This window comes from Chiloscyllium plagiosum, unplaced genomic scaffold (assembly GCF_037043375.1).
Source record: "Chiloscyllium plagiosum isolate Xiang-an unplaced genomic scaffold, Cpla_swu_hap1 HiC_scaffold_27, whole genome shotgun sequence".
Taxonomy (NCBI): domain Eukaryota; kingdom Metazoa; phylum Chordata; class Chondrichthyes; order Orectolobiformes; family Hemiscylliidae; genus Chiloscyllium; species Chiloscyllium plagiosum.
This window is the reverse complement of record NW_028270165.1, coordinates 29284786-29311326: the sequence shown is the minus strand read 5'-3', so window position 1 is coordinate 29311326 and position 26541 is coordinate 29284786. Positions and strand designations below refer to the sequence as shown.

Sequence of the window (26541 nt, the reverse complement as noted above, 5' to 3'; positions counted from 1 at the left end):
GACCTTGCTGAGATGATTGGCTATTTTGACTATGGAATGGGTGCAACCAATGTTTGCCAGACGGATTTCTGGGATGGCAGGAATGTCATATAAAGAGGAAATCGATCAGTTTGGACTATATGTACTGCAATTGGGAACAATGGGGGGATCTTATAGAAAATATCGCAGCATGAGTAGACAGGGTCAAAACAGAAAGCATATAGCCAGTCTCCGACAGCGTAATGGACTATTCCTTCTTCAATTTTCTATGTTTCTATAAAGTCACAATTGGATTAGGGGTCACTTCGTGCTTCTTCTGTGGTCGCATGTACTAAATGAGGATTAGCAAGAAGGAATATTCATTTCTCATCACAAGAAACGGTAAAAACCTTACCTCGATATCCAGACAGTTATTGTTTCTGTCAAGGAATGTTATTGGGAAGGGTTTGGGTCTCAATGAATATCACTTTGGAAATATCACGAAGGTAGATAATTGGTCCTTCAAAGCATGAACACCACCTGAGCAACTGCTGCACAGATCTGTTTGTTAAAAGAACTTCAAAAAACTTAACAAACTAATGAGGTCCCCGGAACCTACAATGAGGCATAAATATCACAATTTTACACTGAAAATCTGAACAAGCTCACAGCGTCTGATAGAAATGCATGAAGCACTAAAAGGTCTGCTGTTTGCCGTTTACTATCCCGTCATTGCAGTAATCGGAGTTCTAGTTAAGTTACTGTCCATGTAGTGAGTGCACGAATGATGCGTAAGCAGCAGTGAATGAGATAGTTCATTAGAATCGCCTCTCCACTTATCAGGTACCCTGTCTCTGATTTCATTTTCATAAGATACCATAAGACATAGGAGTGGAGGTAAGGCCATTCGGCCCATCGAGTCCACTCCGCCAATCAATCATGGCTGATGGGCATTTCAACTCCACTTACCCGCATTCTCACTGTAGCCCTTAATTCCTTGTGACATCAAGAATTTATCAATCTCTACCTTGAAGACATTCAGCGTCCAGGCCTCCACTGCACTCTGCGGCAATGAATTCCACAGGCCCACCACTCTCTGGCTGAAGAAATGTCTCCGCATTTCTGTTCTGAATTTACCCCCCTCTAATTCTAAGGCTGTGTCCACGGGTCCTAGTCTCCTCACCTAAAGGAAACAATTTCCTAGCGTCCATCTTTTCCAAGCCATGTATTATCTTGTAAGTTTCTATTAGATCTCCCTTTAATCTTCTAAACGCCAATGAATACAATCCCAGGATCCTCAGCCGTTCCTCGTATGTTAGACCTACCATTCCAGGGATCATCCGTGTGAATCTCCGCTGGACATGCTCCACTGCCAGTATGTCCTTCCTGAGGTGTGGGGACTACAACTGGACACAGTACTCCAAAAGGGGCCTAACCAGAGCTTTATAAAGTCTCAGTAGCACAACGGTGCTTTTATATTCCAACCCGCTTGAGATAAATGACAACATTGCATTTGCTTTCTTAATCACGGACTCAGCCTGCATGTTTACCTTTAGAGAATCCTCGACTAGCACCCCCAGATCCCTTTGTACTTTGGCTTTATGAATTTTCTCAGTCTTCTGATTTCCCAGTGCTCTTGGCCACATTAGAGGATCTCTCTTTCTCTTTAATAAAGTTCCTGACTTCCTTTGTCAGCCATGGCTGTCTAATCCATCCCCGGATAATCTTTATTTTCTTGGGGATGAACCTCTGTACAATGTCCTCAATTATACCCACAAATTCCTGCCATTTTTGCTCCACTGTCTTCCCCGCTAGGCTCTGCTTCCAGTCCATTTTCGAGGTCAGACTCATTTACCCGTCATGAGCACAATAGATTTCGTTTAACTGTGATAATTGTTTTTCACCAATCTTGCATTGCTTCGTTATTTCAACTTCATGACTTCTCCCACGCCTATAATTTTAACAAAATTTGGCAGAATTAATCTGCAACTTCTCCACGTTATTATGTTTATTTCAAATTTTAAATCATAAAGCTTCTTGATTTTTCCTCTGTAATTTGATGTTCAGCAGTATTCTGTCTTCCAAAACGCATTGAATGTCATTGTTCTAATTATATAATTCTGCCAGTTTAGTGCTTATATCATATTAGGTCACAGTTATTCTAATGGGCAACTGTCCCTGCTCCTGCAGTGGATTTGCACAATGTTATCATGGCGTCAATTCCATTCTGTCTGGCAGTGACTCTGTTCGTGCAGGTGAATTAAAGAATGCTTTAATTCTGTGTAAATTATTTCTGTCGACGCACTGAAACTCACATATTATTACGTCCTATTCTGTTATTCGCTTCAGATTGGATACATTACCACATTGTTCACAATATGCAACTGTAGATTTATTGCCGTATTGCCAACTGCATAGAATAAACACGATAATTCAATAATTGAGATCCATTAACAGTTGAATAATGTATGAATTAATTTAAATATGAAAAATGATAAAGCGACGACATATGACACCGAGATAATGACCAATAATAACAGATAATAACAGTCTGTCTGGATATGCTCAACCACATTTCCGTTGCCAAAGTATCCTGAGACGGAACGTGAATCCAAATGTTCCCACCCGAGGTAATGACATTACCCCTGCAACAAAAACCTGAAGTGACTTCTGGATAAGTACTGTGATCATTGCATTTTTATGGTCACTGATTTTTTTGTTCTCAGCCGCCACAAAAGTCAGCCCTTCAGCATTCCTATCCTTCACAGCATTCGCTGTTGTTGACGGTTCGTTAATGACTGCTTTCCTTTCTTTTCCTTTTCTCTTCACTACGTAGAAATGCCCAGACATCTTTTTCATCATATTCTTCAGACTGAGTAAAATCCTACAAATTGTACGATCTCACATAGCCATGATGGATGGATTCTGCCTTTAAATGTCCACTAAATAATGAAGTCAATTGCTAAACCAAACAGTGTAGCACGCGATTTTGGGCGAAATTTTAAAAGAGCTTTTCATTGTTTGTGCATCATTGTCTGTCATTGTATTCCATGCATTCGATACCAACAAATCCCAATTTATTACTCGATGTTGAAACTCCAATTTTCAACTGAGCTTTATGAAACGTTTTCTTTTCAAAATCGAAGATGTAATTATTGTGATTTTGCATTAATCTTGATATGAATAGTTTTTACGCATCCTCACTACTGTTTCAACCATCAATCGTTTTGCATCATTTTTGGGTGTGCAGTGTAACATATTAAATGCCCATGTTGATTTAATTGCTCATTATCAGTTCCACTAGCTTTAGCTATTTCAAACGTTTCTGCAATTTTCTGTACTCTTTCCAAGTCAGATCTGTCTTCTTCAATGTTAGAAGATATCAAGTTAATTTTGCAATATATAGACATATATTTGTTGTTCTTTCTCATCTGGACACTTTCATAAATTGCAAGAATAGGTTTGGCTGGATTTCAGCACAACTCACATTGGAGTTTTGCATCATGAAAGTCTCAAATTTATGAAGAATCATTGAAAAAGAATGTTTTGCGATTAAAATTTGTAACATTCACCTTATTTCTTTCTGTGTCTGCTGTTACAGCTAACTTAGCAGTTATTGTGATCCTCTCTTGAAGAAGGTGCGGTATTTCCACATGCATCACTTATTACCTGGTGTCAATGGCGGTGTCGGATCTAATGGTCGTAGTTACAGCTGTCATATTAAACCGTGTTGCTGGAATTTATTTCCCATTCACTTTTCTCTCCATCACGCCAGTGTGCAGTTTGCGCTCTGCATTCAATTACGGGTTTATTGACAGTTCTACATGGTTAACAGTTGCTTTCACCACTGATCGATTTACAGCCATTTGTTGTCAGACGCTCAAAATAACATATTGCACCAAGAAGATGGCAATGCATCTGGTCGGAATTGTGATCATATTAAGTTGCATTAAAAATGCATTTGTGTACTTTACATATGAACTGAGGTACATGGTAAAAAATATACCCTGGTTCTGTAACATAAAAGATATGTTTTTCACTTCACGTGCATGGACTGCCTATGACTGGATTCGTTCAATTTTAACCACTTGCCTCCCATTCATTATGATTTTACTGCTCAATGCTCTGACCGTCAGATACATTCTCCTGGCTAATAGAGCCCGCACGAGACTCCAGAACCAGAATATCGGGAAAAATCAGAGAGATACAGAGCTGGAGAAGCGGAGAAAATCAACTGTTTTGCTCTTTGCCGTTTCAGGCAGTTTCATTCTATTCAATGCATTGTACTTTATAACTATCCTGTATGTCCGTATTGGGAATCTTACTTATGCCTCTGGTTCTGACTTTAATAATCTCCCTTTTGTCCTCAATGAAAATGCATTTATGCTTCAGTTTTTGAGTTCCTGCATTAATCCATTTATTTATGCTGGAAATCAAAATAAGTTCAGAGCTGAGTTAAAGAATGTGTTGCAACATCCTTGGAGTCTTTTAATCAAAAAGCTGAAGATCAGAAGGTAGACAATAGGGAGAGAGTGCAGTGGTATTGTCAATAAATTAGTAATCTAGAGGTTCAGACTGACAAAACGTCAATGAAGCAGGGCAATGGCATTTAGATTCAAACCAATAAATCTGGAATATAATGCTGGTCTCAGTAACAGTAACTTCCAAGCTCTCACACAACCCCAACCTCGGTCACTGAGGACCTCCAGGAATGGAAATTTGCAAAGTTGACCTGATTGTGTCTGTGTGACCACAATTCCTCTGAAATGTGGTTGACTACGAACTGCCCTTTGAAATAGTGGAGAAAATAATTCAACTTAAAGGCCATTGGGGACAGGCAATTGATACGACACTGAAGTTGAAGCTTTGTGTTAATTAAATCCAAACACCCAGAAAAGCTCGCCTCGTATCATAATCTGTTAAAATGTGAGTGACAGACTTACTATTTTCACTATTAAAAGAAAAATGCCAATTTATTTTCCTAATACAACACTAACTAACACTATTAACAAGTACAACACTCTTTCCCCTAACTGAACAACAGCCGATCAACAGCAACCAAAATTCAGGAAACGCTTTAATAGCCAATTGTTACATGTATCCAATTTGGAAAAGTCAGTCTCTCAGCCTTTCCTTTTGGGCAGCTGAGCCTCCACTTTATTTTTGTATCAATATTCAGAAAACACACGATATTTTCAAGTGAACATGTATGCTTTCGACTTCGTAACACAATGACTGTTGCCTTTGATCGCAATGCCCATTGAAGGAAATGATCGGTTAAAAAGAAGGTGATGATATATTTCAAATAGTTCCTCTTCTCATCCACATACCCCTCGAGAAACGTACCCATCAGGCCAGCAAACCAGTTGAAGCCTGGCCATCTAGGAATTGTTTTTAGCTGATCTTCACTGCATTATAAAGCTGGCTCCAATTAATTGAAAGATGCACAGTAAGATTTCTGAACAGATTGACTGGCACATATCTTTGATAAGAACTGTTTGCGTTCTGTAAATAAAGTCTAAGGGAGCACGATTCGATTTAAATTTCTCATATTTCGCTGTATGACCAATAGGTTTGTCACTAACATGCCAAAAAAGGCCATTCCATGGATGAATATAATATGCCATTTTGGTGCATCTGATAGTGTATACCTGCAAAATCAAACGGAGAGTACATCAGGAATCTTATTTATTCGTGTGTAGAATTTGTGAAATGCTAAGCCGACCATATCAATGATATTGGATCCTAGATGCGATTTTAATGCTTTTTGTCACGAAATGGACTCACATGTTTGTTAAGTAAAAGTGAAGATGAGCTATTTGAGAAGAGATCCTCAACGCCACTCACTGGAATAGTGGGTATTGCTAAGACAAGAGCAGATAGATAGGAATAAGCCATTCAGCACCGCCTGTCTCTTCTACCAATTATTGAAATCATGACTGATTTTCGGCATGACTCCATGTATCCGCCTCTGAGCCATAACCCTGAATAACTTATAGTGACAGTGAAAACCATCTCGGATTTAAAACTACAAACTTATCGAACATTAACTGCCTTGTGTGGAAGAGTTCTTTTAAAACATTTGTGTGTGTCGAAGTGCTTTCTAGCATGTCGCCTGACTGTCTGGACCAAATTCAAAGACTATTTTACCAGTTCTTCAAGCTCCAAACAATTAAATACTTCCCCTTGACAGACCCTGTCTTTTTCATGTTAATGTCTTTAAAACTTCGATCAGATCACTTCCTGAGCTTCTAAATTCGAGAGAATTTATCTGGTGATGCATGTTGTATGCAAAACGCTTGGCATTTTTGTTGGGCTCCCTTGTTTGTACTGTCAACCGACGTTAACCAAACCAGCGAGATACCAAGAGCAAAGAACAGTACAGCACAGTACAGTGCGGCCCTCCAAGACTGTGCGAATCCAGATCCTCTATCTAAACCTGTCGCCTATTTTCGGTTCCCAGCATAATCGCGTATCTGTCTGGATAAATCTTTAATACCACTATCGTGCCCGCCTCTACCACCTCCGCAGTAATTCGTTCCAGGCATCCACCATCCTCCATGTAAAGCAATTTCAAAGCATATCTTCCCTAAACGTTTCCCCTCTCACTTTGAACACGTGACCCCCGTTTACGTGAGTCCCCCACAGTGGGAAAAGCTTCTTCTTATCCACTGTCTATATCTCTCATGATTTTGTAGACATCAAACAGGTCTCCACTGAATCTCCGTATTTCTGATGAAAACCACTCCAATCTCCTCAACCTCTCTTCATAGCTTGCGCCCTCCATGTCAGGCAACATCCTGACGAACCTCCTCTGCACTGTCTCCAAAGCATCGACATCCTTTTCATAATGTGACGACCAGAAGTTTATGCAGTATTCCAAATGTGGCCGAATGAAAGTCCTATACAACTGTAACATGGCCTGCCAATTCTTGAACTTAATATCCCGTCCGATTAAGGAAAGCATGCCGTATAAATGTTTCACTTCCAAAACGTTTCACTTGACATTAGTCCAGAATGAAGTCAATTTGCCATTTCTCTGTCCATCCCTCCAACCTATCTATATTCTGCTGCATTCTCTGACAGTCCTCTTCACTATCTGCTACTCCATTAATCTTAGTGTCATCTGCAAACTTGCTAATCAGATCACATGTACCTTGCTCCAAATCACTTAGGTTTATTGCAAAAACAATGGTCCCAGCACGGATCTCTGTCGAACAACACTGATCACAGATCTCCATTTTGAGAAAATCCCTTCCACTACTTCTCTCTGTCTCCTATTTCCCAGCTAGTTCTTTATCCATCTATCTCGTACACCCTGGATCCCATGCGACTTTGCTTTCTCCATCAACGTACCTTAACGAACCTTATCAAACGCCTTAATGAAGTCCGCCTTTATGAATCGACAGCCTCATTGATCAACTTTGTCACTTCTTCAAAGACTTCCATTACGCTAGTAAGAATTGATCTTCCCTGCACATAACCATGTTGTCTATCACTGAAAAACCAACTTTCTTCCAAATTAGAACAGATCCTATCCATCAGTATGTTCTCCAGCAGCTTCTTGAAAACTGACGTCAGGCTCATCATTCTATAATGACAGAGATTATTCCTGCTACTCTTTTTATGTGGCAACATTAGCAATTCTCCAGTCACCTGGGACCTCACCGGTGTTCAATGATGCTGCAAAGATATCTGTAAAGGCCCAAGATATTTCCCTCAGTATTTCTCGCTTCCCTCAGTAAACTGCGATCGATCCCATCCAGACCTGGGGGCTTGTCCACCTTAATGCCTTTTAGAACACCTAACACTTCCTCGCTTCTTATCATAACTTGGTCGAGGATAATCAAACACCTATCCCCAACCTCAGCATCAGTCATGACCCTCTCTTTGGTGAATACCCATGCAAAGTGTTCGTTAAGAATCTCTTCCATTTTTCTGACATCACGAATAACTATCCTCCTTTCTCCTTGAGTGGGCCAACCCTTTATCTATTTACCCTCCTTCTCCTTTTGTATGAATACAAGGCTTTGGGATTTCCCTTAACTGTGTTTGCTAAAGATATCTCATTCTCCTTTTATCACTGTTTAATCCTCGTTTCAGATTGATCCTGCATTCCTGATACTCTTTCAAAGCTTCGTCCATTTTCAGTCGCCTAGACCTTATGTATGGTTCCTTGTTCCCAGTTTGGCCAGTCTCACAATTTCATCTGTCATATATGGTTCCATAACGTTGCTATTCTAGCCCTGATTTCACAGTGCTGCATTCTAATCAACCTCTCTGTAACAGCCTGGCACATATTAAATGTGGATTTTCTTTCAAACAAATGCTCCTAATCTGCATTCTCCAGTTCCTGCCGATTTTTGTATAGTTGGCCTTCCCCCAGTTTAGCACTCTCCCTTTCGGACCATTCACGTCTTTATCCATGAGTATTCTAAAACTTATGGAATTGTAATCACTACTTCCAGACAACAAAGAAAAGCGCTACTGAATTTTCAAGCCCCTTGCCGGTCTTATTCCGCAGTACGAGGTACAGTATGGCCTCTTCCCGAATTCGACTATTTACATCATGCTCCAGAAAACACTCCTGGATGCTCCTTACAAATTCTGCTCCATCTAGAGCTCTAACACTACTGGAATCCAAATCAACGTTGCCAAAATTAAAATTTCCTATCACCACGACCCTGTAGCTCGTGCATCTTTCCATAAACTGCTTCCATATTTTTATCACACTAGCTGTTGGAGGGCCTGTGGTATATCCCCAACATTCTTACAGCACCCTTCCCATTTCTCAGCTCTGCCCATATTGCATTACTGATCGAGTCCTCTATAGTGTCCTAAACACAGTTCCTCTCGCAGTTTGACAAATGTACTTTAAAAATAACGGAAAATTTACATTGATATTTCGTCGTTGTGTGTATCCACTTTGTTGTCTGTGTGTGAATGGCTGTTGCCTGTTGGTGTCTAAATATCTGCAACTCGTTAGTTTCGTTATAGTGTTTACATATTCAAGGTGTTCTTCTGACTTGTACCTTTCCCTGCCTCTCCGATTCGTCATCACATCGTTTCGGATATCCTTTATATCTGCATTGAAAGTGAAAGCTTGGATATCTTTCAAAATTCTACAACCAGAAACTCTTCTAAGTACCATTAAATTAGCAGTTGCGAATCTTCACTGGCGAAGAAAGCAACTTTGTTGTGTACTGTGAGGAACAGGCAGATATTCCGTGCTTTGGTTAATAGAGTTGTGAGCATCTGTGTGTGTAGAATAAGAACAAGATATTCTAAACTCCCTATTGAAAATAACTAAATTTATTCAAAGACATTTTATCGCCATTGTGGAACTTCAGGGAGTCCTCAGAGAATCGATAGAAGATTGAAAGAAGCTGATTTCTTTTATTTAATTCTGATTTTAGGTTTTCATGACAGCCATTCTTTGTCAAGAGCTGGACAAGTGAGGTTTTAACTGGACAACACAGCACAACTGGGGCGGCATGGTGGCTCAGTGGTTAGCACTGCTGCATCACTGCACCAGAGTCCCAGGTGCAATTCCAACTTCGGGTGATTCTCTGTGTGCAGTTTGTATATTCTCCTCGATTCTGCGTGGGGTTCCACCTGGTGCTCCGGTTTCCTTCCAAAGTTGTGCAGGGTAGGAGAATTAGCCATGCTAAAATTACCCATAGTGTTAGGTACATTAGTCAGAGTGAAATGGGTCTGGTTGGGTCACTGTTTGTTGGGACGGTGCGGAATTGTTGGGTCGAAGGACCTGTCTCCACACTGTAGGGAATCTAATCTAATCTAATCTAACTCAACACACCTTCACGGTTGATCAATCTGTACGAAGCAAAGCGATTTGACTACACGCATTCTGCAGATCTCACTACCTCGATATAGCCCCACACTTGAGGTGTGGTCACCCTCTGGTTAAACCACTACGTATTCTGTCTCTAATGACAGATATTGTTAAGTGTTGTGGATAAAAACCTAAAGGGATCAGAAGGGAAACTTTTTCCAGAGGGTTGTTCGTATGTGGAATGAAATGCCAGAGGATGTGGTAGGTTCAAGAACAGTTACAACATTGGAAAGACATTTGGGCAGTATATGAAAAGAAAATCTTTCGCAAGCTCGTCATGAAGAGTAGTTCGCATGGGATCCTGGGAGAGCTGACCGGATTCAAATTAAGCTCGATGTTGGGATGCAGAGAGTGAGGATTGAACGTTCTTTTTCGTACTGGACGTCAGTGCAACAGGGGTCGGCGCCGGGGCCTTTTTTATTTACATAATTGATCTGCATGTGAATGCACAAGGCATGATTAGTAAGTTTGCAGATGATACAAAATTAGGAGGTACTTTGCTGCACGGAAGGTTTCCAAAAATTGCAGAGGGATCTTCATCATATGGGAAATTGGGCTGATGATTGACAAATGTAATTCAGTACAGATAAGTGTGAGGTGTTGTACTTTGGAAAGTCAAACCAAGTTAGAGCTTCTTCAGAAGATGGTAAGGTCCTACGGAGTGTTGTGGAACAGAGGGACCTAGAAGTATAAGTACATAGTTCATAGAAAATGGCATCAAAGGTAGAAAAGGCGGTGAAGAAAGCATTTAACATGCTGGCCTTCAGCAGTCAAAGCATTAAGTAAAGGAGTTGAGACGTTATCTTACTGTTGTACAAGTCGAAAGTGAGGCCGCATTTGGAGCATTGTGTACCGTTTTGGTCACTTTGTTTTATAAATGACGTGATTAAATTGGAAAGAGTGCAAAGAGGATTTACGAGGATGTTGTCAGGAAGAGTAGGCCTGAATTATATGGAAAGGTTGGCTACGTTAGGACTTTATTCCTTGGAACATAGCAAAATGAGGGGTGACCTCATTAAGGTGCATAAAATAATGAGGATCAGAAACAGGATGAATGCATTTCGTCTTTTTTTGCCAGGCATAGGGAAGTGAAACCCTGAGGGCATAGGTTTAAGGTGAGAGAGGAAAGATAATGTGGTTGAGGCAAGAAAACAGGCGCAAAAGTTTGAACATATTTGCATAGGTATTTGGGTGGGTAGAGAATAGAAGGATACCGACCAAACGCAAGCATTTGGAACTATTTGAACTGATGATGGGGCACCATAATCAGCATTGAAAAGTTTAGGCCGAAAGGCCTGTTTCAGTGCTGTACTATTCTATGACTGTATGACTCTAGAGGCAATGGAGTCAAACGCTGACAAGTGGGACTAGTTTAGTTTAGGCAACATTTTCAGCATGCACAAGTTAGACTGAAGGGCTGTTCCCATGTTGTGTGATGCTATGACTCCATGATAGATGGTCCTCGAGAACTATGGCAACGTACTTCTTTTATATTGTATTGTTTTCCTCTCCACATTCCCTGAATATGCGTTTTTCTCCGATTTGATATTTACGTTACGGTAGTGACTACACTTTCACGGCACTTCTTTCACTTCAAAACACCTTTAAAGGTCCGGAGATAGTTAACAGGCTATATTTATAAATAGGCTGGTCATTGTCTCTGTCAGTTACTATAACTGAAAAGACAGATGGAACTAGGTAATCTGTACATATCTTTGAGAATCCTTCTTTCTCCATACTGGATCACTGTGCTTCTTTCACCGCTTTATCTGTCTCTAACTTGCTGTGTAGCCTGTCAACCCGTAAGTCTCATCAGCATTTTTTTTTCTCTGGTGCTCATTGTTTCCTTCTTATTGAAGATTCTCTGGGATGAAATACATCGCTCTAGTGATTATAGTGAAATCAGAATTGTTTACAATGTGCTCCTTGCTGCGATATTTCTAACAGTTAACCATGATGGTGCACGAAAACAATAAAAAAACTCAAATAATTTCTTATTAAATCGGATTCTTTTCTCTGACAGACAAAGTACGCATATTTGAGTTCCAATTTGCAGTTAATTTGTCTCCAGAGGTGAGGCACTTCTGCTACAGGAAAGTTGGGGCAAGCAGTAACTGTTCTCAATTTCAGAAAAGAAAGTTATAATTTAACTGTGGTGCTAAGGAATTTTCTGTGGAAAAATAGAGTGCGAAGATTTAACAGCCTGTGCTTCGGCTATATAATTGACTGCTGGGAGTGGGATAGATACTGAGTTAAACGATAGAACTTCATATTAAAGAGTTGGAAACAAAACTTAATTTTAAGACAGGCAAGAAGTGAGAACGAATGTCTGGATATGAAATGCCAACTCAATTCTCTCTATTCAGGTACTGCTTAGCTTTCGTTCATTTGGAATATTAAATGTGATTTTTTATTTTAATTTCAATTTCAATCATTAGTTCCCCATTTTGTTTCACATTTCCAAAATTATTGAAGCGTGACAGTGCAGAATCTTGGTTGTACGTTTCAGGATACCTGCTCAGCTTAATACTTGGTCCTCCCCTGAATTTAGCGTCACAAGCGGTACTTCAAAATTCGTTTAGAGGGCGGTACTTTCAGAGATTGCTGAAAGCAGAAAGTTCAAAGTCAAAGCAAGGAAGGGAATTCGTTGGAAGCTTGTCAAATGAAAGATGAAATCTAATTCATCAAAATGTAAAGAGTTTCTTTTTGTTTTCCAGGGACGTTCAGACAACTCTGAAAGAGAAAATGTATAACTTCAAAGGTGATGCATCAGCAAACGCTTCTACTTGCAAATTTGCGATATCCAAGATGGCATCATTAATCTTGGATACCAAGATGAACAAGCTATCCAAGATTCTGGACTTGATAACTTGTTTTACTGTGAACAGATATATTAAAAATAAATTAAACCTATATTCAGCAGTGCTTGCCTCAACTGATAAATTGCTTTCAGTTCTGGATCATAATATTTGAGAAGACGTGGAAGCATTAGTTCGAGTACATTAAGTATCAACGAGACAATTTCTAGGGATGACATACTTCTGATACATAGACAGCAGAGAAGTTGGAACTGCTTTACCGTGCAGAACACAAAGTTGTGATTTAATTGACGTCTTCAAACTCTTGATGGAGTTGGACAGAGCAGATAATCAGGCATTTCCTGTTGATGGAATGGCCAACAACCTGAAAAAAAAAGGCTTAATATAATAGATAAGATACGCAATAGCATCATTATAGTCACAGAATCCTGACGGTGTGGGAAGAGTTCAGTCAGCCAATCGAGTCTGCACTGATCCTTTGAAGACTATGCTAGCAGACCGAGCACCTGAACCTATGCCCACATTTTACAGGTGGAAGCTGCATATCTTTGGACTGTGAGAGGCACTCGGAGCACCTGGTGGCAACTCAGGCAGACTTTGGGAAAAACTGTTGGCAGTCACCTGGATTGCAATCAAAACCAGGTCCCTCGCGCTTTGAAGCAACAGTACGAACCACTGAGCCACTTTGGCATTTGTTGAAAGCCTATGCTTTTTCTTTTAAAAAAAAGACTCGGGATATTTAATACACTGCGAAGGAGCACAGAGAAGGACAAGTCCACTCAGAGAATAAATAAGAGAATTGGCATAAAACCTGGTGTGTTTCTTTAATACAGAAGTTTTGATTCATCAGTGATGTTGTTTGTTCCTGTAATGCAATAACCCGAAAAATCTATCCGGGCAATACGCACATTCCAATGTGCGCCACTAACGTTTTAAAAATGTATTTTGTCCTGCGTTACACACTCATATTAGAGTCATCTTATTCACAGTGATTCCTTACTCCAGCCTGACACATTCTCTTTTGATTTTTTGAAAGTTAGGTTGCATCCAGTTCTGAGCTTAACGTTTCAAAGTGAAGCCTTGGTGTGGATCATCGCAACCCAACGGTTATGATAGAGACTCAATATGGTTTATACTTTCAATCAGTAAAACAGACGGTTTATTTTTAAAAGTGTGTGTAAAGTGTAGTGCAGAAATGGAACGAGCTGACAGAGGAAGTGGTAAAGGCGACACAAATTGCAATACCTAAAAGACATTTCGACCGGTACATGAATACGAAAGGTGAAAGGGGATATCGGACAATTGCAGGCAAATGAGACCAGTTTAGATTTAGAATCGTGTTTGGCATGGATGCGCTGGGCCAAAGAACATACTGTGGACTTCTATGACCGGAAACGAACGCTGGCGTTATTCTGGGAGGATTGGAAAGAGACAATGCAGTAGTGTTTAACATGCACCCTCGTGGCTAACTCTACCGCCAAGGACAAATGGTGAGTTGGGACAGGCAAGGGATCTTTATCGAGAACGACAAAGAACACAAAGTCTCGAATAAATGACAATGCTTATGTCTTTGCAGTGCTACTGGAGCTGCTGGGCTTCTACAGGAGTTTCTGTTTCTATTTCCGTTTCCAGCAGCTGCAGCATTTTCATTTTATTCGATGGATAGCATTTTGAATTAGATTGTGCAGTGGTGTGCAGCATTTTCGAGACACAAGCGACACGCAATGACCATCTACTACAAAAGTAATTCTAACTAATTCGCATTGTCACTCAATGGAGTTGCCATTACTGAACACACTATTATCAGTTTGGTGGAGGTTATTGGGAAGGATGTGTTAAATACTCATTCAGAAGTCTGGAATTGTGTGGAAAGTATTACGTCTCCTGACTTCCCAACGACTTCCATGATTTAAAAGGCACAAATCAGGAATAACGTGAAATACCCTGTACTTGCGAGGTACGGTGCAACTCTAGCGACACTCAATAAGCTAAAATTTTCAGGACAAGACAGCCCACTTGATTTGAAATGCAGCCAATACTGAAACATCCTGGCAGCAGTCAGAACTATCCATAATATACACTACACTAACTCACCAAGTTTCTCCCGCAGTAATTTCTAAAGTATCAAATTCAACACATCGAAGAATAGAGCAAAAGATTGATCAGAGCGCCACCAGACCTTGGACCCTGGTGCTGTGAGGCAGCAGTGCTCACCACTGAGCCACCATGCACGATTTACTTGCAATAGGACTTCCTAAGATTCGTTCACATCGTAACTTGTTTTGTGAAAAACAAACACAAAATTACAGGACAACGAACTCAGGTATTTAATGGGAAAGGTTGATTTGGATATTATCAGAAATTGAAGGTTTATTGTAAAACGCAAAAATCTATTGCCACACTGTGTCATTTTAAGTCTTTCACAGAAATGCAGTAGAGTGAATTCTTCCTCTGTGTTGTGTCCAGTCGGATCACTGTAAAATATTCTAGTTAATCATTGATCGTGAAATTCAAAAATATTGCACCAAATAATACATTCATAAAGTTAAGCAAATCAAACTTAGAGAAGGTGGATTCGCTGTTGGTCTGCTCACCGAGCTGGGAAGTTTGTTGGCACACGTTTCATCACCTTCTTAGGTGAATCGTCAGTGCTGTGTGGTCTGCTGTGAAGTCTTCAATCCTCGCCCGATTTGAATTTATGTGGTTCTGTTTGAGCTGTTTCCGCTTGGTGCCTGTTACAGTATTTCCATTGCAGAGCTTCGTACATCGGGGCGAGCTCCATGAGTTTGTTGAAGGAGTCCGAGGATGTGTACCATGCTTCCAGCAATTTCTTTGTTGTTCTTTGTTTAGCCTGTCCTAGTATCGTTGTGTTATCCCAGTCAAACTCGGGGTTCTTGTTGGTCATGTATATGGAGACCAGGGAGAGTTGGGCGTGTCGCTTAATTGCTATTTGTTGACCATGAATGTGGATTCCTAGCTGTCTGGCTCTTTGTCCGACATAGTGCTTAACGCAGACGTTGTGTGAGGTTTTGCAAATAATATTTGTCCTGCACATAGTCGATATCGGTACTAGCACAGTTCCTGGAAGCATGGTACTTATCCTTTGGCTCCATAAACAGACACATTGACCTGGATCCGATATACAGTACAAACTGCTGCAATGGCAAAAAAACGGAACCAGCGTCAACCGAAAATAGCTCAACCAGGATTACATAAAGTAGTACGGTAGTGCTTCAAAGTCGGCAACACAGCACCGATGATGTCACCTAGAAACGTTGCGAAATGTCTGCTAATAAACCCACCTGGCCCGCGACCAAAACAGCAGAGAATCCAATCAGCTCCCGTATAAAGTACTTCGGATATGGCCGACACAATGTTAGTAAAGCTAAACGTAACTAAAGAAAAAAATAATAATTAAAATGTCCGGGTGGTCCAGCAGCACCTGCAAAGAGACAAGTGACGTTAACATTTTGCATCCAAAGTCTCTTCTATAGAAAGAACATGACTCTGAACTTGTAATTCTGATCATACATTTCCAATTGTACTGCTGTTACTGTTTCGACAGTTGCCGTCAGAGCTGCTGCGTTACTCCACCATTTTCTGTTTTCACCTTAGATTTAGATCGTGGGCAGTATTTTGTTATTCCAAACTGCCAAAACCTGTAAGCAAATGGTTATAAGAGTTCTAAAGATTCATGAGGGTCTAAAAGAAATTTCTCTTCATCTATATCTAAAAGAGACGTTTATTTCATTCGTCAGAGCATTTGTCTTAGTTCTAGAGTCACCAGGACGTCTAACCACAAAATACAACTCTGATTTTGTATTGTTGTGAGGACGCATGGTAAGCAGTGTTCCTGGTGAGACTTGTACTAAAAGTCTCACAATATCGACTAGAACCTCCTAAGTGCAGATGATTTTGATGGGGCCGTTTTTGTCAAGTGTGTTCAGGAGGGTTTTCTTAATCAGTATGTAGACAGACCGACGGAGGGAGAGGCCATTTTGGATTTGGTGCTAAGCAATGAGCCAGGATAGGTGTCAAATCTCGCGGTGGGAGGACACTTTGGTGACAGTGATCACAACTGCCTAACATTTAACATAGCCTTAGAGAGGGAAAGGAGCAGTTACCGACGGAAGATATTCAATTCGCGAAAAGGAAATTATGACGCTATCAGACAGGACGTGGGAAGTACAGACTGGGAGCAATTGTTTCACAGAAAGTGCACAGAAAACATATGGAGACTGTTTATGGAGCAGTTATTGCGAGTGATTCACGCATTTATTCCTCTGTGATAGGTAAGAAGGAGTAAGATTAAGGAGCCTTGGATGGTGAGAACAAAGGCAGCTTATATAATGTGGAGGAAACAAGGGCCTAGCACAACTGTAGAGTATTAAATGTTTGCTAGAAAGGAGCTCAGAAATGGACTGAGGACAATCAGGAAATGGCGCGAAAAAGGCTTGGCAAATAGGATTAGGGAGAACCCAAAAACATTTTACTCATTGGTGAGGAATAACAGAATGGTCAGGAAGAAGGTAGGGCCGATCAGGGATAGCGTAGGGAACTTGTGCATGGAGTTTGAGCAGATTCTGGAAGCCCTAAATGAGTATTTTGCTTCAGTTATCTCTAAGGAAAGGGACTTTGTTGTGAATGAGAACTTTGAGGAGCTAAGATACAGACTTGACTAGATCAGGATTGATGATGTTGATGTGCTGGAAAGTTTGGAAAACATTAATTTGATAAGTCCCCAGGACCAGACCAGATTTATTCTAGACTGCTCCAGCAAGCAAGAAAGGAGTTTACTAAGACGCTGGCGATGATCTTTACCTCCTCACTCTCCACGGGAGTCGTACCGGAGGATTGGAAGGAGAAGAATGTTGTTCCTCTTTTCAAGAAGGGTAATAGAGAAATCCCTGGCAATTACAGACCAGTCAGTCTTACGTCTGTGATCAGCAAAGTTTTGGAAAGATTTCTGAGGGATAGGATCTATGACTATTTGGCAAAGTATACTGTGATTAAAGGCAGTCAGCATGGCTTTGTGAGGTGTATGTCATGCCTCACAAATCTTATTGAGTTCTTCGAGGTGGTGACAAGACAGGTTGACGAAGGTCGAGCAGTGGATGTGGTGTATGTGGACTTGAGCAAGGCATTTGATAAGGTTCCCCATGGTAGGGTCATTCATAAAGTCAGGAAGTATGGGATACAGGGAGATTTGGCTATCTGGATTCAGAATTGTTTGCTGACAGAGAGTGGTTGTAGATGGAAGGTATTCTGCCTGGAGGTCAGTGTTGAGTGGGGTCCGGCGGGGCTTTCTTCTTGGGCCTCTGCTCTTCGTAGTTTTTATGAAGGACTTGGACGAGGAGGTTGAGGGGTGGGTTAGTAGATTTGCCGATGACACAAAGGTTGAAGGTGTCGTCGATAGTATCGAGGGCTATTGCAGGCTGCAACGTGACATAGATAGGATGCAGAGCTGGGCTGAGAAATGGCAGATGGAGTTCAAACTGGATAAATGCGAAGTGATGCATTTTGGGAGGTCGAACACGAATGCTGAATATAGGATTATAGACAGGATTCTTGGTAGTATGGAGGAACAGAGGGATCTTGGTGTACAAGTACATAGATCCCTCAAAGTTGCCCCCAAAGTGGATGTGGTTGTTAAGAAAGCATATGTTGTTTTGGCTTTCATTAACAGGGCGATCGAGTTTAAGAGCCGCGAGGTTTTGCGACAGCTCTACAAGTCCCTGGTGAGACCAGGTTCGGAATATTGTGTCCAGTTCTGGTCGCCCTACTATAAGACTAATTGAGATCATAATTCTGTTGTCTTCGATGGAAAATGCAAAGAAGGCGTACGGTATATTAGGTTTTATCAGTAGATGATTGAGTTTCGGAGCCATGAGGACATGTGAGCAGGTGCTGTTTTATAGCACTGGTGATTAAACATTCCATTACTGACGTTGAAGAATAGACAGAAGGGATGGCAATTGGCCTTATTGGATTTGTCCTGCTTTTTGTGTCTTGGACATATCTGACAATTTTCAAAGTATTGCGGAGATACTAGTATAAAGGCTTAACCAATAACTTGGAAAAGAGTACGACAAATTCCGGAGTGCAAACTTTCATTATGATTACCTTAATGTTGTCAGTGCCCACAGGCATTACCGTATTGAATGCCTCCAATTGTTTCTTTGACACAATTTGGACATCCTGAAAATGAAGAAGGGATTATATCAAAGTAAAATTTCCATTTTTCGATTCTGTAATGGTCTTGTCATGGCGCCAGCTAGTGTCTTGCTGAAAACTCGCTGGCATGAATGAAGCATTGCTTAGAAAAAAATCACACTTCAAATCCTGCTCTGGAATCAGGTCCTACTGACAATCGAGTCCAAACAAAACCCCCGAACAGTATCGTACCTAGGCTCAACCCCAACCGTTCCCATGAATTTCCCATGGCCAATCCACCTAACCTGCATATATTTGGACTGGGAGGAAATCGGAGGAGCCAGAAGAAACCCACGCGGTCGCTGGCAGAATATGGAAAATCCAGACAAACAGACACCAAAGGGAGGATTCCATAAGATCATGAGACATAGAAGCGGAAGTTATGCAATTCAGACAATCGAGCTTCCCTCCCCATTTGATTATGGCACATGGGTTTTTTAGACGTTTTTCCCATTTTCTTCCCATAACTTTTGATCCCCTTGGCAATCGAAAATTTATACGTCACTGTTTAAAATGTACTCAACGATATTGGCTCCATAGCCTTAAGTGGCAATGAATTCTACAGACTCACCACTATCAGGCTGAATGTTTCTCATTATCTCCGTTCTAAAATGTGCTTTCGGGTCCTCATCTCGCTTACTAAAGGAAACATCTTCTCAACGTCCAGTCTGTACAAAATGTTCAACATTTAGCACTATCAATCAGACCACTCCTCATCCTTCTGGCATCCATCGCTTGTAGTCCCAGATTCTTCGAAGGTTCCTCATATGCTAAACATTGTATTCCAGTGATTATTTCCGTGAACCTCACCTGGGTGCTCAGGGCCAATACATTCTTCCTGAGGTATTGGGTCAAAATTGCTCACAATACACTAAATGTGGTCTGTCCAGTATCTAAACGTGATCTGATTCCGAACCAAGGTTCACAGTTGTGAAACAGCAGTGCTAAATGTGATCCCAACTTTCCACAAGTTGATTCATGCTGCCAAGCTTGTTTCTGCAACATGACGAACTGTTTATCCACATCAGTGCTCTAGCGGAGGCGATGGTGACGTGCTGTAATCGCTGCGCTGCTGCTTCCAAAGCAATGCCCTCTGTTCGAATGTGTCATAGCAAATGGCGATATTTGAATTCAATAAAAATCAGAAATTACTGGTCATATGATCACAGTGAAATCATTGCCGATTTTGGGGGAAAACAACTGGCTCATTAATCTCCTTTACAAAAGGAAACTGCCATCCTGACTAAGTTTGACCTACATGTATTTGTCGGTATCTGGAAATCCGTCATACACAACAACTGGGGTAGATAACATATGCAGTGGCAATAATTTGAAATGCGACCTTTCACGATCTTGAGCTGCTGCATCCATGAACAACATACACATCTTAACATACTGCTCATAAAATTGTAAGATTAACTTTCGAACAATAAGCAGGAACAGTAAACCTTTTGACAAATGGCTAATGTTTGAATGTTTGAATAGAATTGGAATAAATATTATGAAATTGGAGACCTATACTGGCAAGAGAACATTAAAAACATAGAAACTTAAAAGATTTTCCACGAGCATCCAACAGCCTAGGAAATTCGACCATGAATAGTTTCAGGGCAAAAGTTGTTGAAATCTATTTGCATATATCATAAAATAATGTTGTTCATGACTGACTAATTATGACTTCTGATTGCATCTAGAAGCCGAGAGACTGAAATTTAGAAATGTGAAAAGAATATAGCAGCGAACAATGTCACGAATTTAAAGCCCAAATGATTGTAACCTTTGATACTACCCTATAAAAGCGGTGAAGAAGGCTGATGATATGTGCGTCTTCAAAAGGAAAACGGTGCCGTGGAGGTGCTGAGATGGGACGGTGTGTGGACAACATTAAAAAGCACACAATACCAGGTTAACGTTAAACTGTTGATCTATAACCTGGTGTTGTGTGACTTTTAACTTCATAATGGTATATGGTATAAAGGAGCAAGTATGTGTTTCTGCTTTTGCATAGGGACTTTTTGACTTTGGAGTGAGCGCTACCAATATTTGCCAGACTGATTTCTGGGATGTCAGGAAATTCATGTAAAGAGGACTGGATCAGTTTGTACTGTATGTACTACAGTTGGGAATAATGGGGGGATCTTACAGGAAAATGCAAAATTCCAGCACGAGTAGACAGGGTCAAAACAGAAAAGGACATTTCTGATGACCAGGAGTCCACAACAAACGCAGTCTCCAAGAACATAATGGAGTATTCCTTCTTCAATTTTCCATGTTTCTATGAAGTTACAACCGGATTTGGGGTCACATCCCACTTCCTCTGTGGCCACAGGTACTGAATGAGGATTGGCAGGCAGAATCTGGTAGCGTTTACTGCGAAAGGCTCATTTCTCATCACAGGTAACGGTGAAAACCTTACCTTGATATCCAGACAGTTATTGTTCCGATCAAGAAATGTTATTAGGAAGGGTTTGGGTTTCAACAAATATCATGTGAGAAATATCACGAAGTAAATAATTCATCCATCAAAACATGAACATCAGCCGAGCAACAGCTGTACAGATCTGTTTCTTTAAATGGACTTTAATAAAAACTTAACAAACTAATGAGCTCCCAGGTGCCTAGAATGAGACATAAATATCACAATTTACACTGAAATTCTAAACAAGCTCACACAGACTGATAGAAATGCATGAAGCACTAAAAGGTCTGCTGTTTGCCATTTACTATCCCGTCATTGCAGTAATCGGAGTTCCAGGTAAGTTACTGTCCATGTAGTGAGTGCACGAATGATGCATAAGTAGCAGTGAATGAGACAGTTCATTAGAATCACCTCTCCACTTTTCAGATTGCCTGCCTCTGATTTAATGTCTTCTCATTTCCCTATCACGAGTGCAATGGATTTCGTTTAACTGCGATCATTATTTTTCTCCAACCTTGCATTACGTCTTATTTTAACTTCATGATTTCTCCCATGTCCATCATTTTAACAGAATTTGGCAGGATTGAACTGTAACTTCTCTACGGTATCCTGTTTATTTCAAATTCTAAATCATTAGGCTTCTCCATTTTGCCCCTATAATTTGATGTTCAGCCGTATTCTGCCTCCCAAACACATACAATTTCATTCTTCTAATTATGATTCCTGCAGTTTAGTGCTGACAGCTACATTTGTAGTTCTACTGCGTGGCTGGCCCTGCTCCTGCAGTGAATGGGCATAATGTTATAATGGTGTCAGTTCTGTAAATTTCTAGTACTGACATTTTTCTTGTGGGTGAATTAACGAAACCTTACTGTTATGCAAATTAGTTCTTTGGTGTCACTGAATTTCACATTATAAATGAAGTGCAAGTTATGTCCTATTCTGTTATTCACTTCAGGTGTGGATAAATTGTCACATTGTTCACAGTGGTGTAACTGCAGATTTATTGTGATATTGACTACTACAGAGAAAAACACAAAGAATTAATAATTGAGACTTGTTAGCCACTGAAAAATATATGACAGAATTTAAATAAGAGAAATGTTAAAGAGGCAATATGTGACACCGAGACAATGACCAAATCGTTTTTATCAGTCTGCCTGGATAAGTTTGATCACGTATCCATAGTCACCTTATTCTGAGACAGCACTTGAAACCAAACCTTCCCACCGGAGGCAATCACTTTAGCCCACAAAAAAAATCTGAATTGATTTTTGCCTAAACTTTGTTATCACTATATTTCATTGGACATGATATGTTTCAGTGTTTCGGTTCTCAGCCTCTACAAAACTCCATACATCAGCATTGCTATCCTCCATCCCATTCTGTGTTGTTCAGTGTTCTTTAATGACTGATTTCCTTTCATTTCCTTTTTTGTCACCACATAGAAATGCTCAGACACCATTTTCACTATATTTTCCACATTGAGTGAAATCCTACAAATTGTAGCATCTCTCATAGGCATGCTGCATCGATTCTTGGTTTAAATGTCCACTCAACAATGAATTTAATTGTTAATCCAGACAGTTCTGCATAAGCATTTGGCTACAATATGGCTTGTCACTGTTTGCAACTCTCAATCTGCAGTTGAAGTCCGTGCAATCGACATCCACAAATATCTATGTGTTACTGTGTTGAGGCTCAAATTCACAACTGAGTTTGATAACATGTCCCTTTCAAAGCTGAAGATAAAATCATTGTCATTTTGCATTCAACTTGACTTGAATAACTGTCTGGCGTCTTCACTGCTGACATTTTGAAGAAGGAATCATTTTTACAAGAGCTTGTTTCATGCATCACTTTGAATGGGCAGTGTGACGCACTCAATATCCTTGGTGATTTAATTGCTTATTGTCAGTTTCTCTATCTTTAATTCTTTCAATATTTTCTACAATCTTCTGTCATGTTTCTAAGTCAGCTCTGTCTTCTTCCGTGTTAGAATTTATGGCGATGCTGCTCCATTAACAAGATAACGTTGGCCTTGTTACTTTGTCGAAGGATTTAAAAAGGTGGATGTTCCAATTTGTCTAGGTTTCGGACACTTTGATTGTGGCTGGCAGCACTTAAGAAAAAAGACTTTTAGATTTTTTTTTAAATCTTGTACAATGAAAAGGATGTGGCCAGTTCCCCCAGTTCAAAGATGATTCTAGTTTGGTTTTTGTTTTAGCTGCGGACCCAGAAAAGTTGATGGAGTGAACAGAGGTTCCACGATTCGGAAATGATCCCTAGCTGATTCTCTCTGCCATCTCCCTCTCCTCTCAGCACCTGTATTTGAATTTAACTTTTTACTTTGTGTATGGGATTTTGCGGGAAATCAGAACAGCTCTATGTTGGGTTGCGGCAGACATTGCATCGGTCGGGTTTTCAAATCATTGTTATTCTGAATTCTTTGTTTTCTTTTGTTTGTGTTTCCTCTGGTGGTGAGTAAATACATTTTACTTGAAGCCAAATGGTTTGACGACCTTCTTCTCTACTGAGATTTCCAACTGGAAAACAATTTGAAAACTTAGTTCCAGGACTGGTCCATAACAAAGCCATTAAATTAATTTTGCATTATATTGACATTTACTTGGTGTACTTTCTCATCTGGAAACCACCAGAAACTTCATAAGCAGTCTTGGCGAGCTTTATTCATAACTTACATCAAGAAACTTTCAAATTTACAAAGATTCCTTTAAAGAAGAGTGATTTATTTTGGGAGTAAAAAACATTCAGTTTCTTTTTTGTGTGTGTCAATATTGCAGCGAACTTAGCAGTTATTTCGATCCTGTCTCGAAGAAGGTGTGGTATCCCCGGGTGCATCGTTTATTACCTTGTGTCAATGGCAGTATCGGATCTACTGGTGATAGTGACAGCTGTCGTTTTAAATCGCATTGCTGGGATTTATTTTCCATCCAGTTTTCTCTCAATCACGCCTGTGTGCAGTGTTCGTTCTGCATTCAATTACGGATTTATTGATAGTTCTGCCTGGTTAACAGTCGCCTTCACCATTGATCGATTTGTAGCCATTTCTTGCCAGACACTCAAAATGACATACTGCACCAGGAGAACAGCGATGCGCATTGTAGGAATTGTGACTACATTAAGTTTCATAAAAAACATATTTGTATATTTTACATATGAACCGAGGTACATCGTAAAAAATAAACCCTGGTTCTGCAACCTCAAAGATGTATTTTACACATCAATTGTATGGGCTGCATATGATTGGATTTGTTCAATTTTAACCACTTGTCTCCCATTCCTTCTGATCTTACTGCTCAATGCTCTGACCGTCAGATACATTCTAGTGGCTAATAGAGCTCGCACGAGACTCCAGAACCAGAAGATGGGAAAGAATCGGAGCGATGCAGAGATGGAGAAACGAAGAAAGTCAATCGTTTTGCTCTTTGCCATTTCAGGCAGTTTCATTCTGTTCAATGTGCTGTACTTTATAACAATCCTCTACGTCCGCATTGGGAATCTTACTTATGCCTCCGGTTCCAACTTTAACAATCTCTCTTTTGTCCTCAATGAAAGCGCATTTATGCTTCAGTTTTTGAGTTCCTGCATTAACCCGTTTATTTACGCTGGAACCCAGAATAAATTCAGAGCTGAGGTAAAGAATGTGGTAAAATATCCATGGCGCATTTTCTTCAAAACGTTGAAGATTTCGAAGTGAAATAGAGAGAGACTGTAGTGGTGTTGTCAATATACTAATATTCCAGCGATTCAGAATAATGTTGTGAGCATATGTTGTGAAATCCTGCAATGAAGCAGGCTTTTGGAATGTATATTCAAACCGATAAATCTGGATTATAATGCTGGTCTCAATACCTTTGAACAAAACTGTTTGCATTCCATTTATAAGATACAATGCAACTTATTTTGATGTAACTTTCTCATATTTGGCTATAGACCATTAAAGTTACTGCGACTATGCCAAGTCAAAGAGCAATCTCATGAGTGAATTGAATTTGTCATTTAGTCACATCTGAAAGTGCAAGTATGCAAAATCAATCAAAGAGTCCACCAGGAATCTCATTTATCGTGCGTTGGATTTGTAAAATGATAAGCCGTCCGTCTGAATGATTTTGAGCCGGAGGGGCGAAATCAATGCTCTTGGTCACCAAATGCAGCATAACTTTGTTAACAAAAAGTGAATATGACTTGTTTTAGAAAAGGTTTTCAATGCCACTCATCGCAACGGTCGATATTGCTGAGATAAGGTATTAAGAGGAGCATGCCATTCTGCCGCTCTAGTCTGTCCTGCCATTTATTGAAATCACGATTTACATGTGACATGACTCCATATAACTGCATCTGTGCCATAACCCCCACTACCGTTTTTTTCTTAACAAAAAAAGAAACCATCTCAGATTTAAAACTAACAACTAATCTACAATTAACTGCCGTGTGTGGAAGAGAGTTATAAACGTATACAGACCTTTGCATACAGAAATGCTTCCCAGCATCTTTCCTGACTGTCTGGGCCAAATTCCCAGACTATTCCTTCAGTTCTCGAATCTTCAGCAATTTGAAACAGTTAATCTATATCTGCCCTGTCTTTGCCTGTTAATATCTTGAAAAGGTTAATCAGATCAATCACACCTTGATCTCTAAATTCTAGGGAAATGTGTCTGGAGACCACGTGTTGTGTGCTAAATGCTTCGCAATGTTGTTGGGGTTCCCTTGCTTATAAATCAAATTTTACCAGTCAGCTAGATGAATGACAGTTTCTCTCTCAGCTTAAATATTTTTTTGGTATCTAGTTGTTGTCTATATCCACTTCTTTGTCTGGATGTGAATGGATGTTGCCTGCTTGTGTCTAAATGTGTGCACACCTTTCCTTACTTTTGTCAGTGTGATTCACATATTCAATGTGTTCTTCTGACAAGGTCGGCTTTCACTCCTTCCAATTTCTCATTATTTTGCTTTGGATTTCCTTTGGAACTGCTTTGAACGTGAATGCTTAGATTTATTTCAAAATTTGGCAATTAAAAGTTATACTAAATATCATTAAATTAACATGTGCAAATCTTCGCTTAAAACGGAAGAAACATTGTCGTGGACTGTAAGGGACAGGAAGATAATCCGTGTTTTGGTTATTAGCGTTGTTAATATCTCTGTATATAGAATAACAGCCAAGTATTCTAACTCAATTCGGGCAAACAATAACTGGATTTACTCAAAGACACTTTATTGTCATTCGAAACATCAGAAACCCTCTCATAGAATAT

The 26541-nt window shown here is 40.1% G+C and overlaps 1 protein-coding gene across 1 annotated transcript; it reads left to right on the top strand.

Annotated features, from left to right (window-relative positions):
* The first annotated feature begins 21528 nt into the window (after positions 1-21528).
* On the top strand, positions 21529-24983 carry LOC122543624 (putative G protein-coupled receptor 139). The gene is made up of 2 exons (XM_043682447.2): positions 21529-21598; positions 24067-24983. The coding sequence occupies exons 1-2, from the start codon at positions 21529-21531 to the stop codon at positions 24981-24983; spliced, it is 987 nt and encodes a 328-aa protein (XP_043538382.2).
* The last annotated feature ends 1558 nt before the right edge of the window (positions 24984-26541 follow it).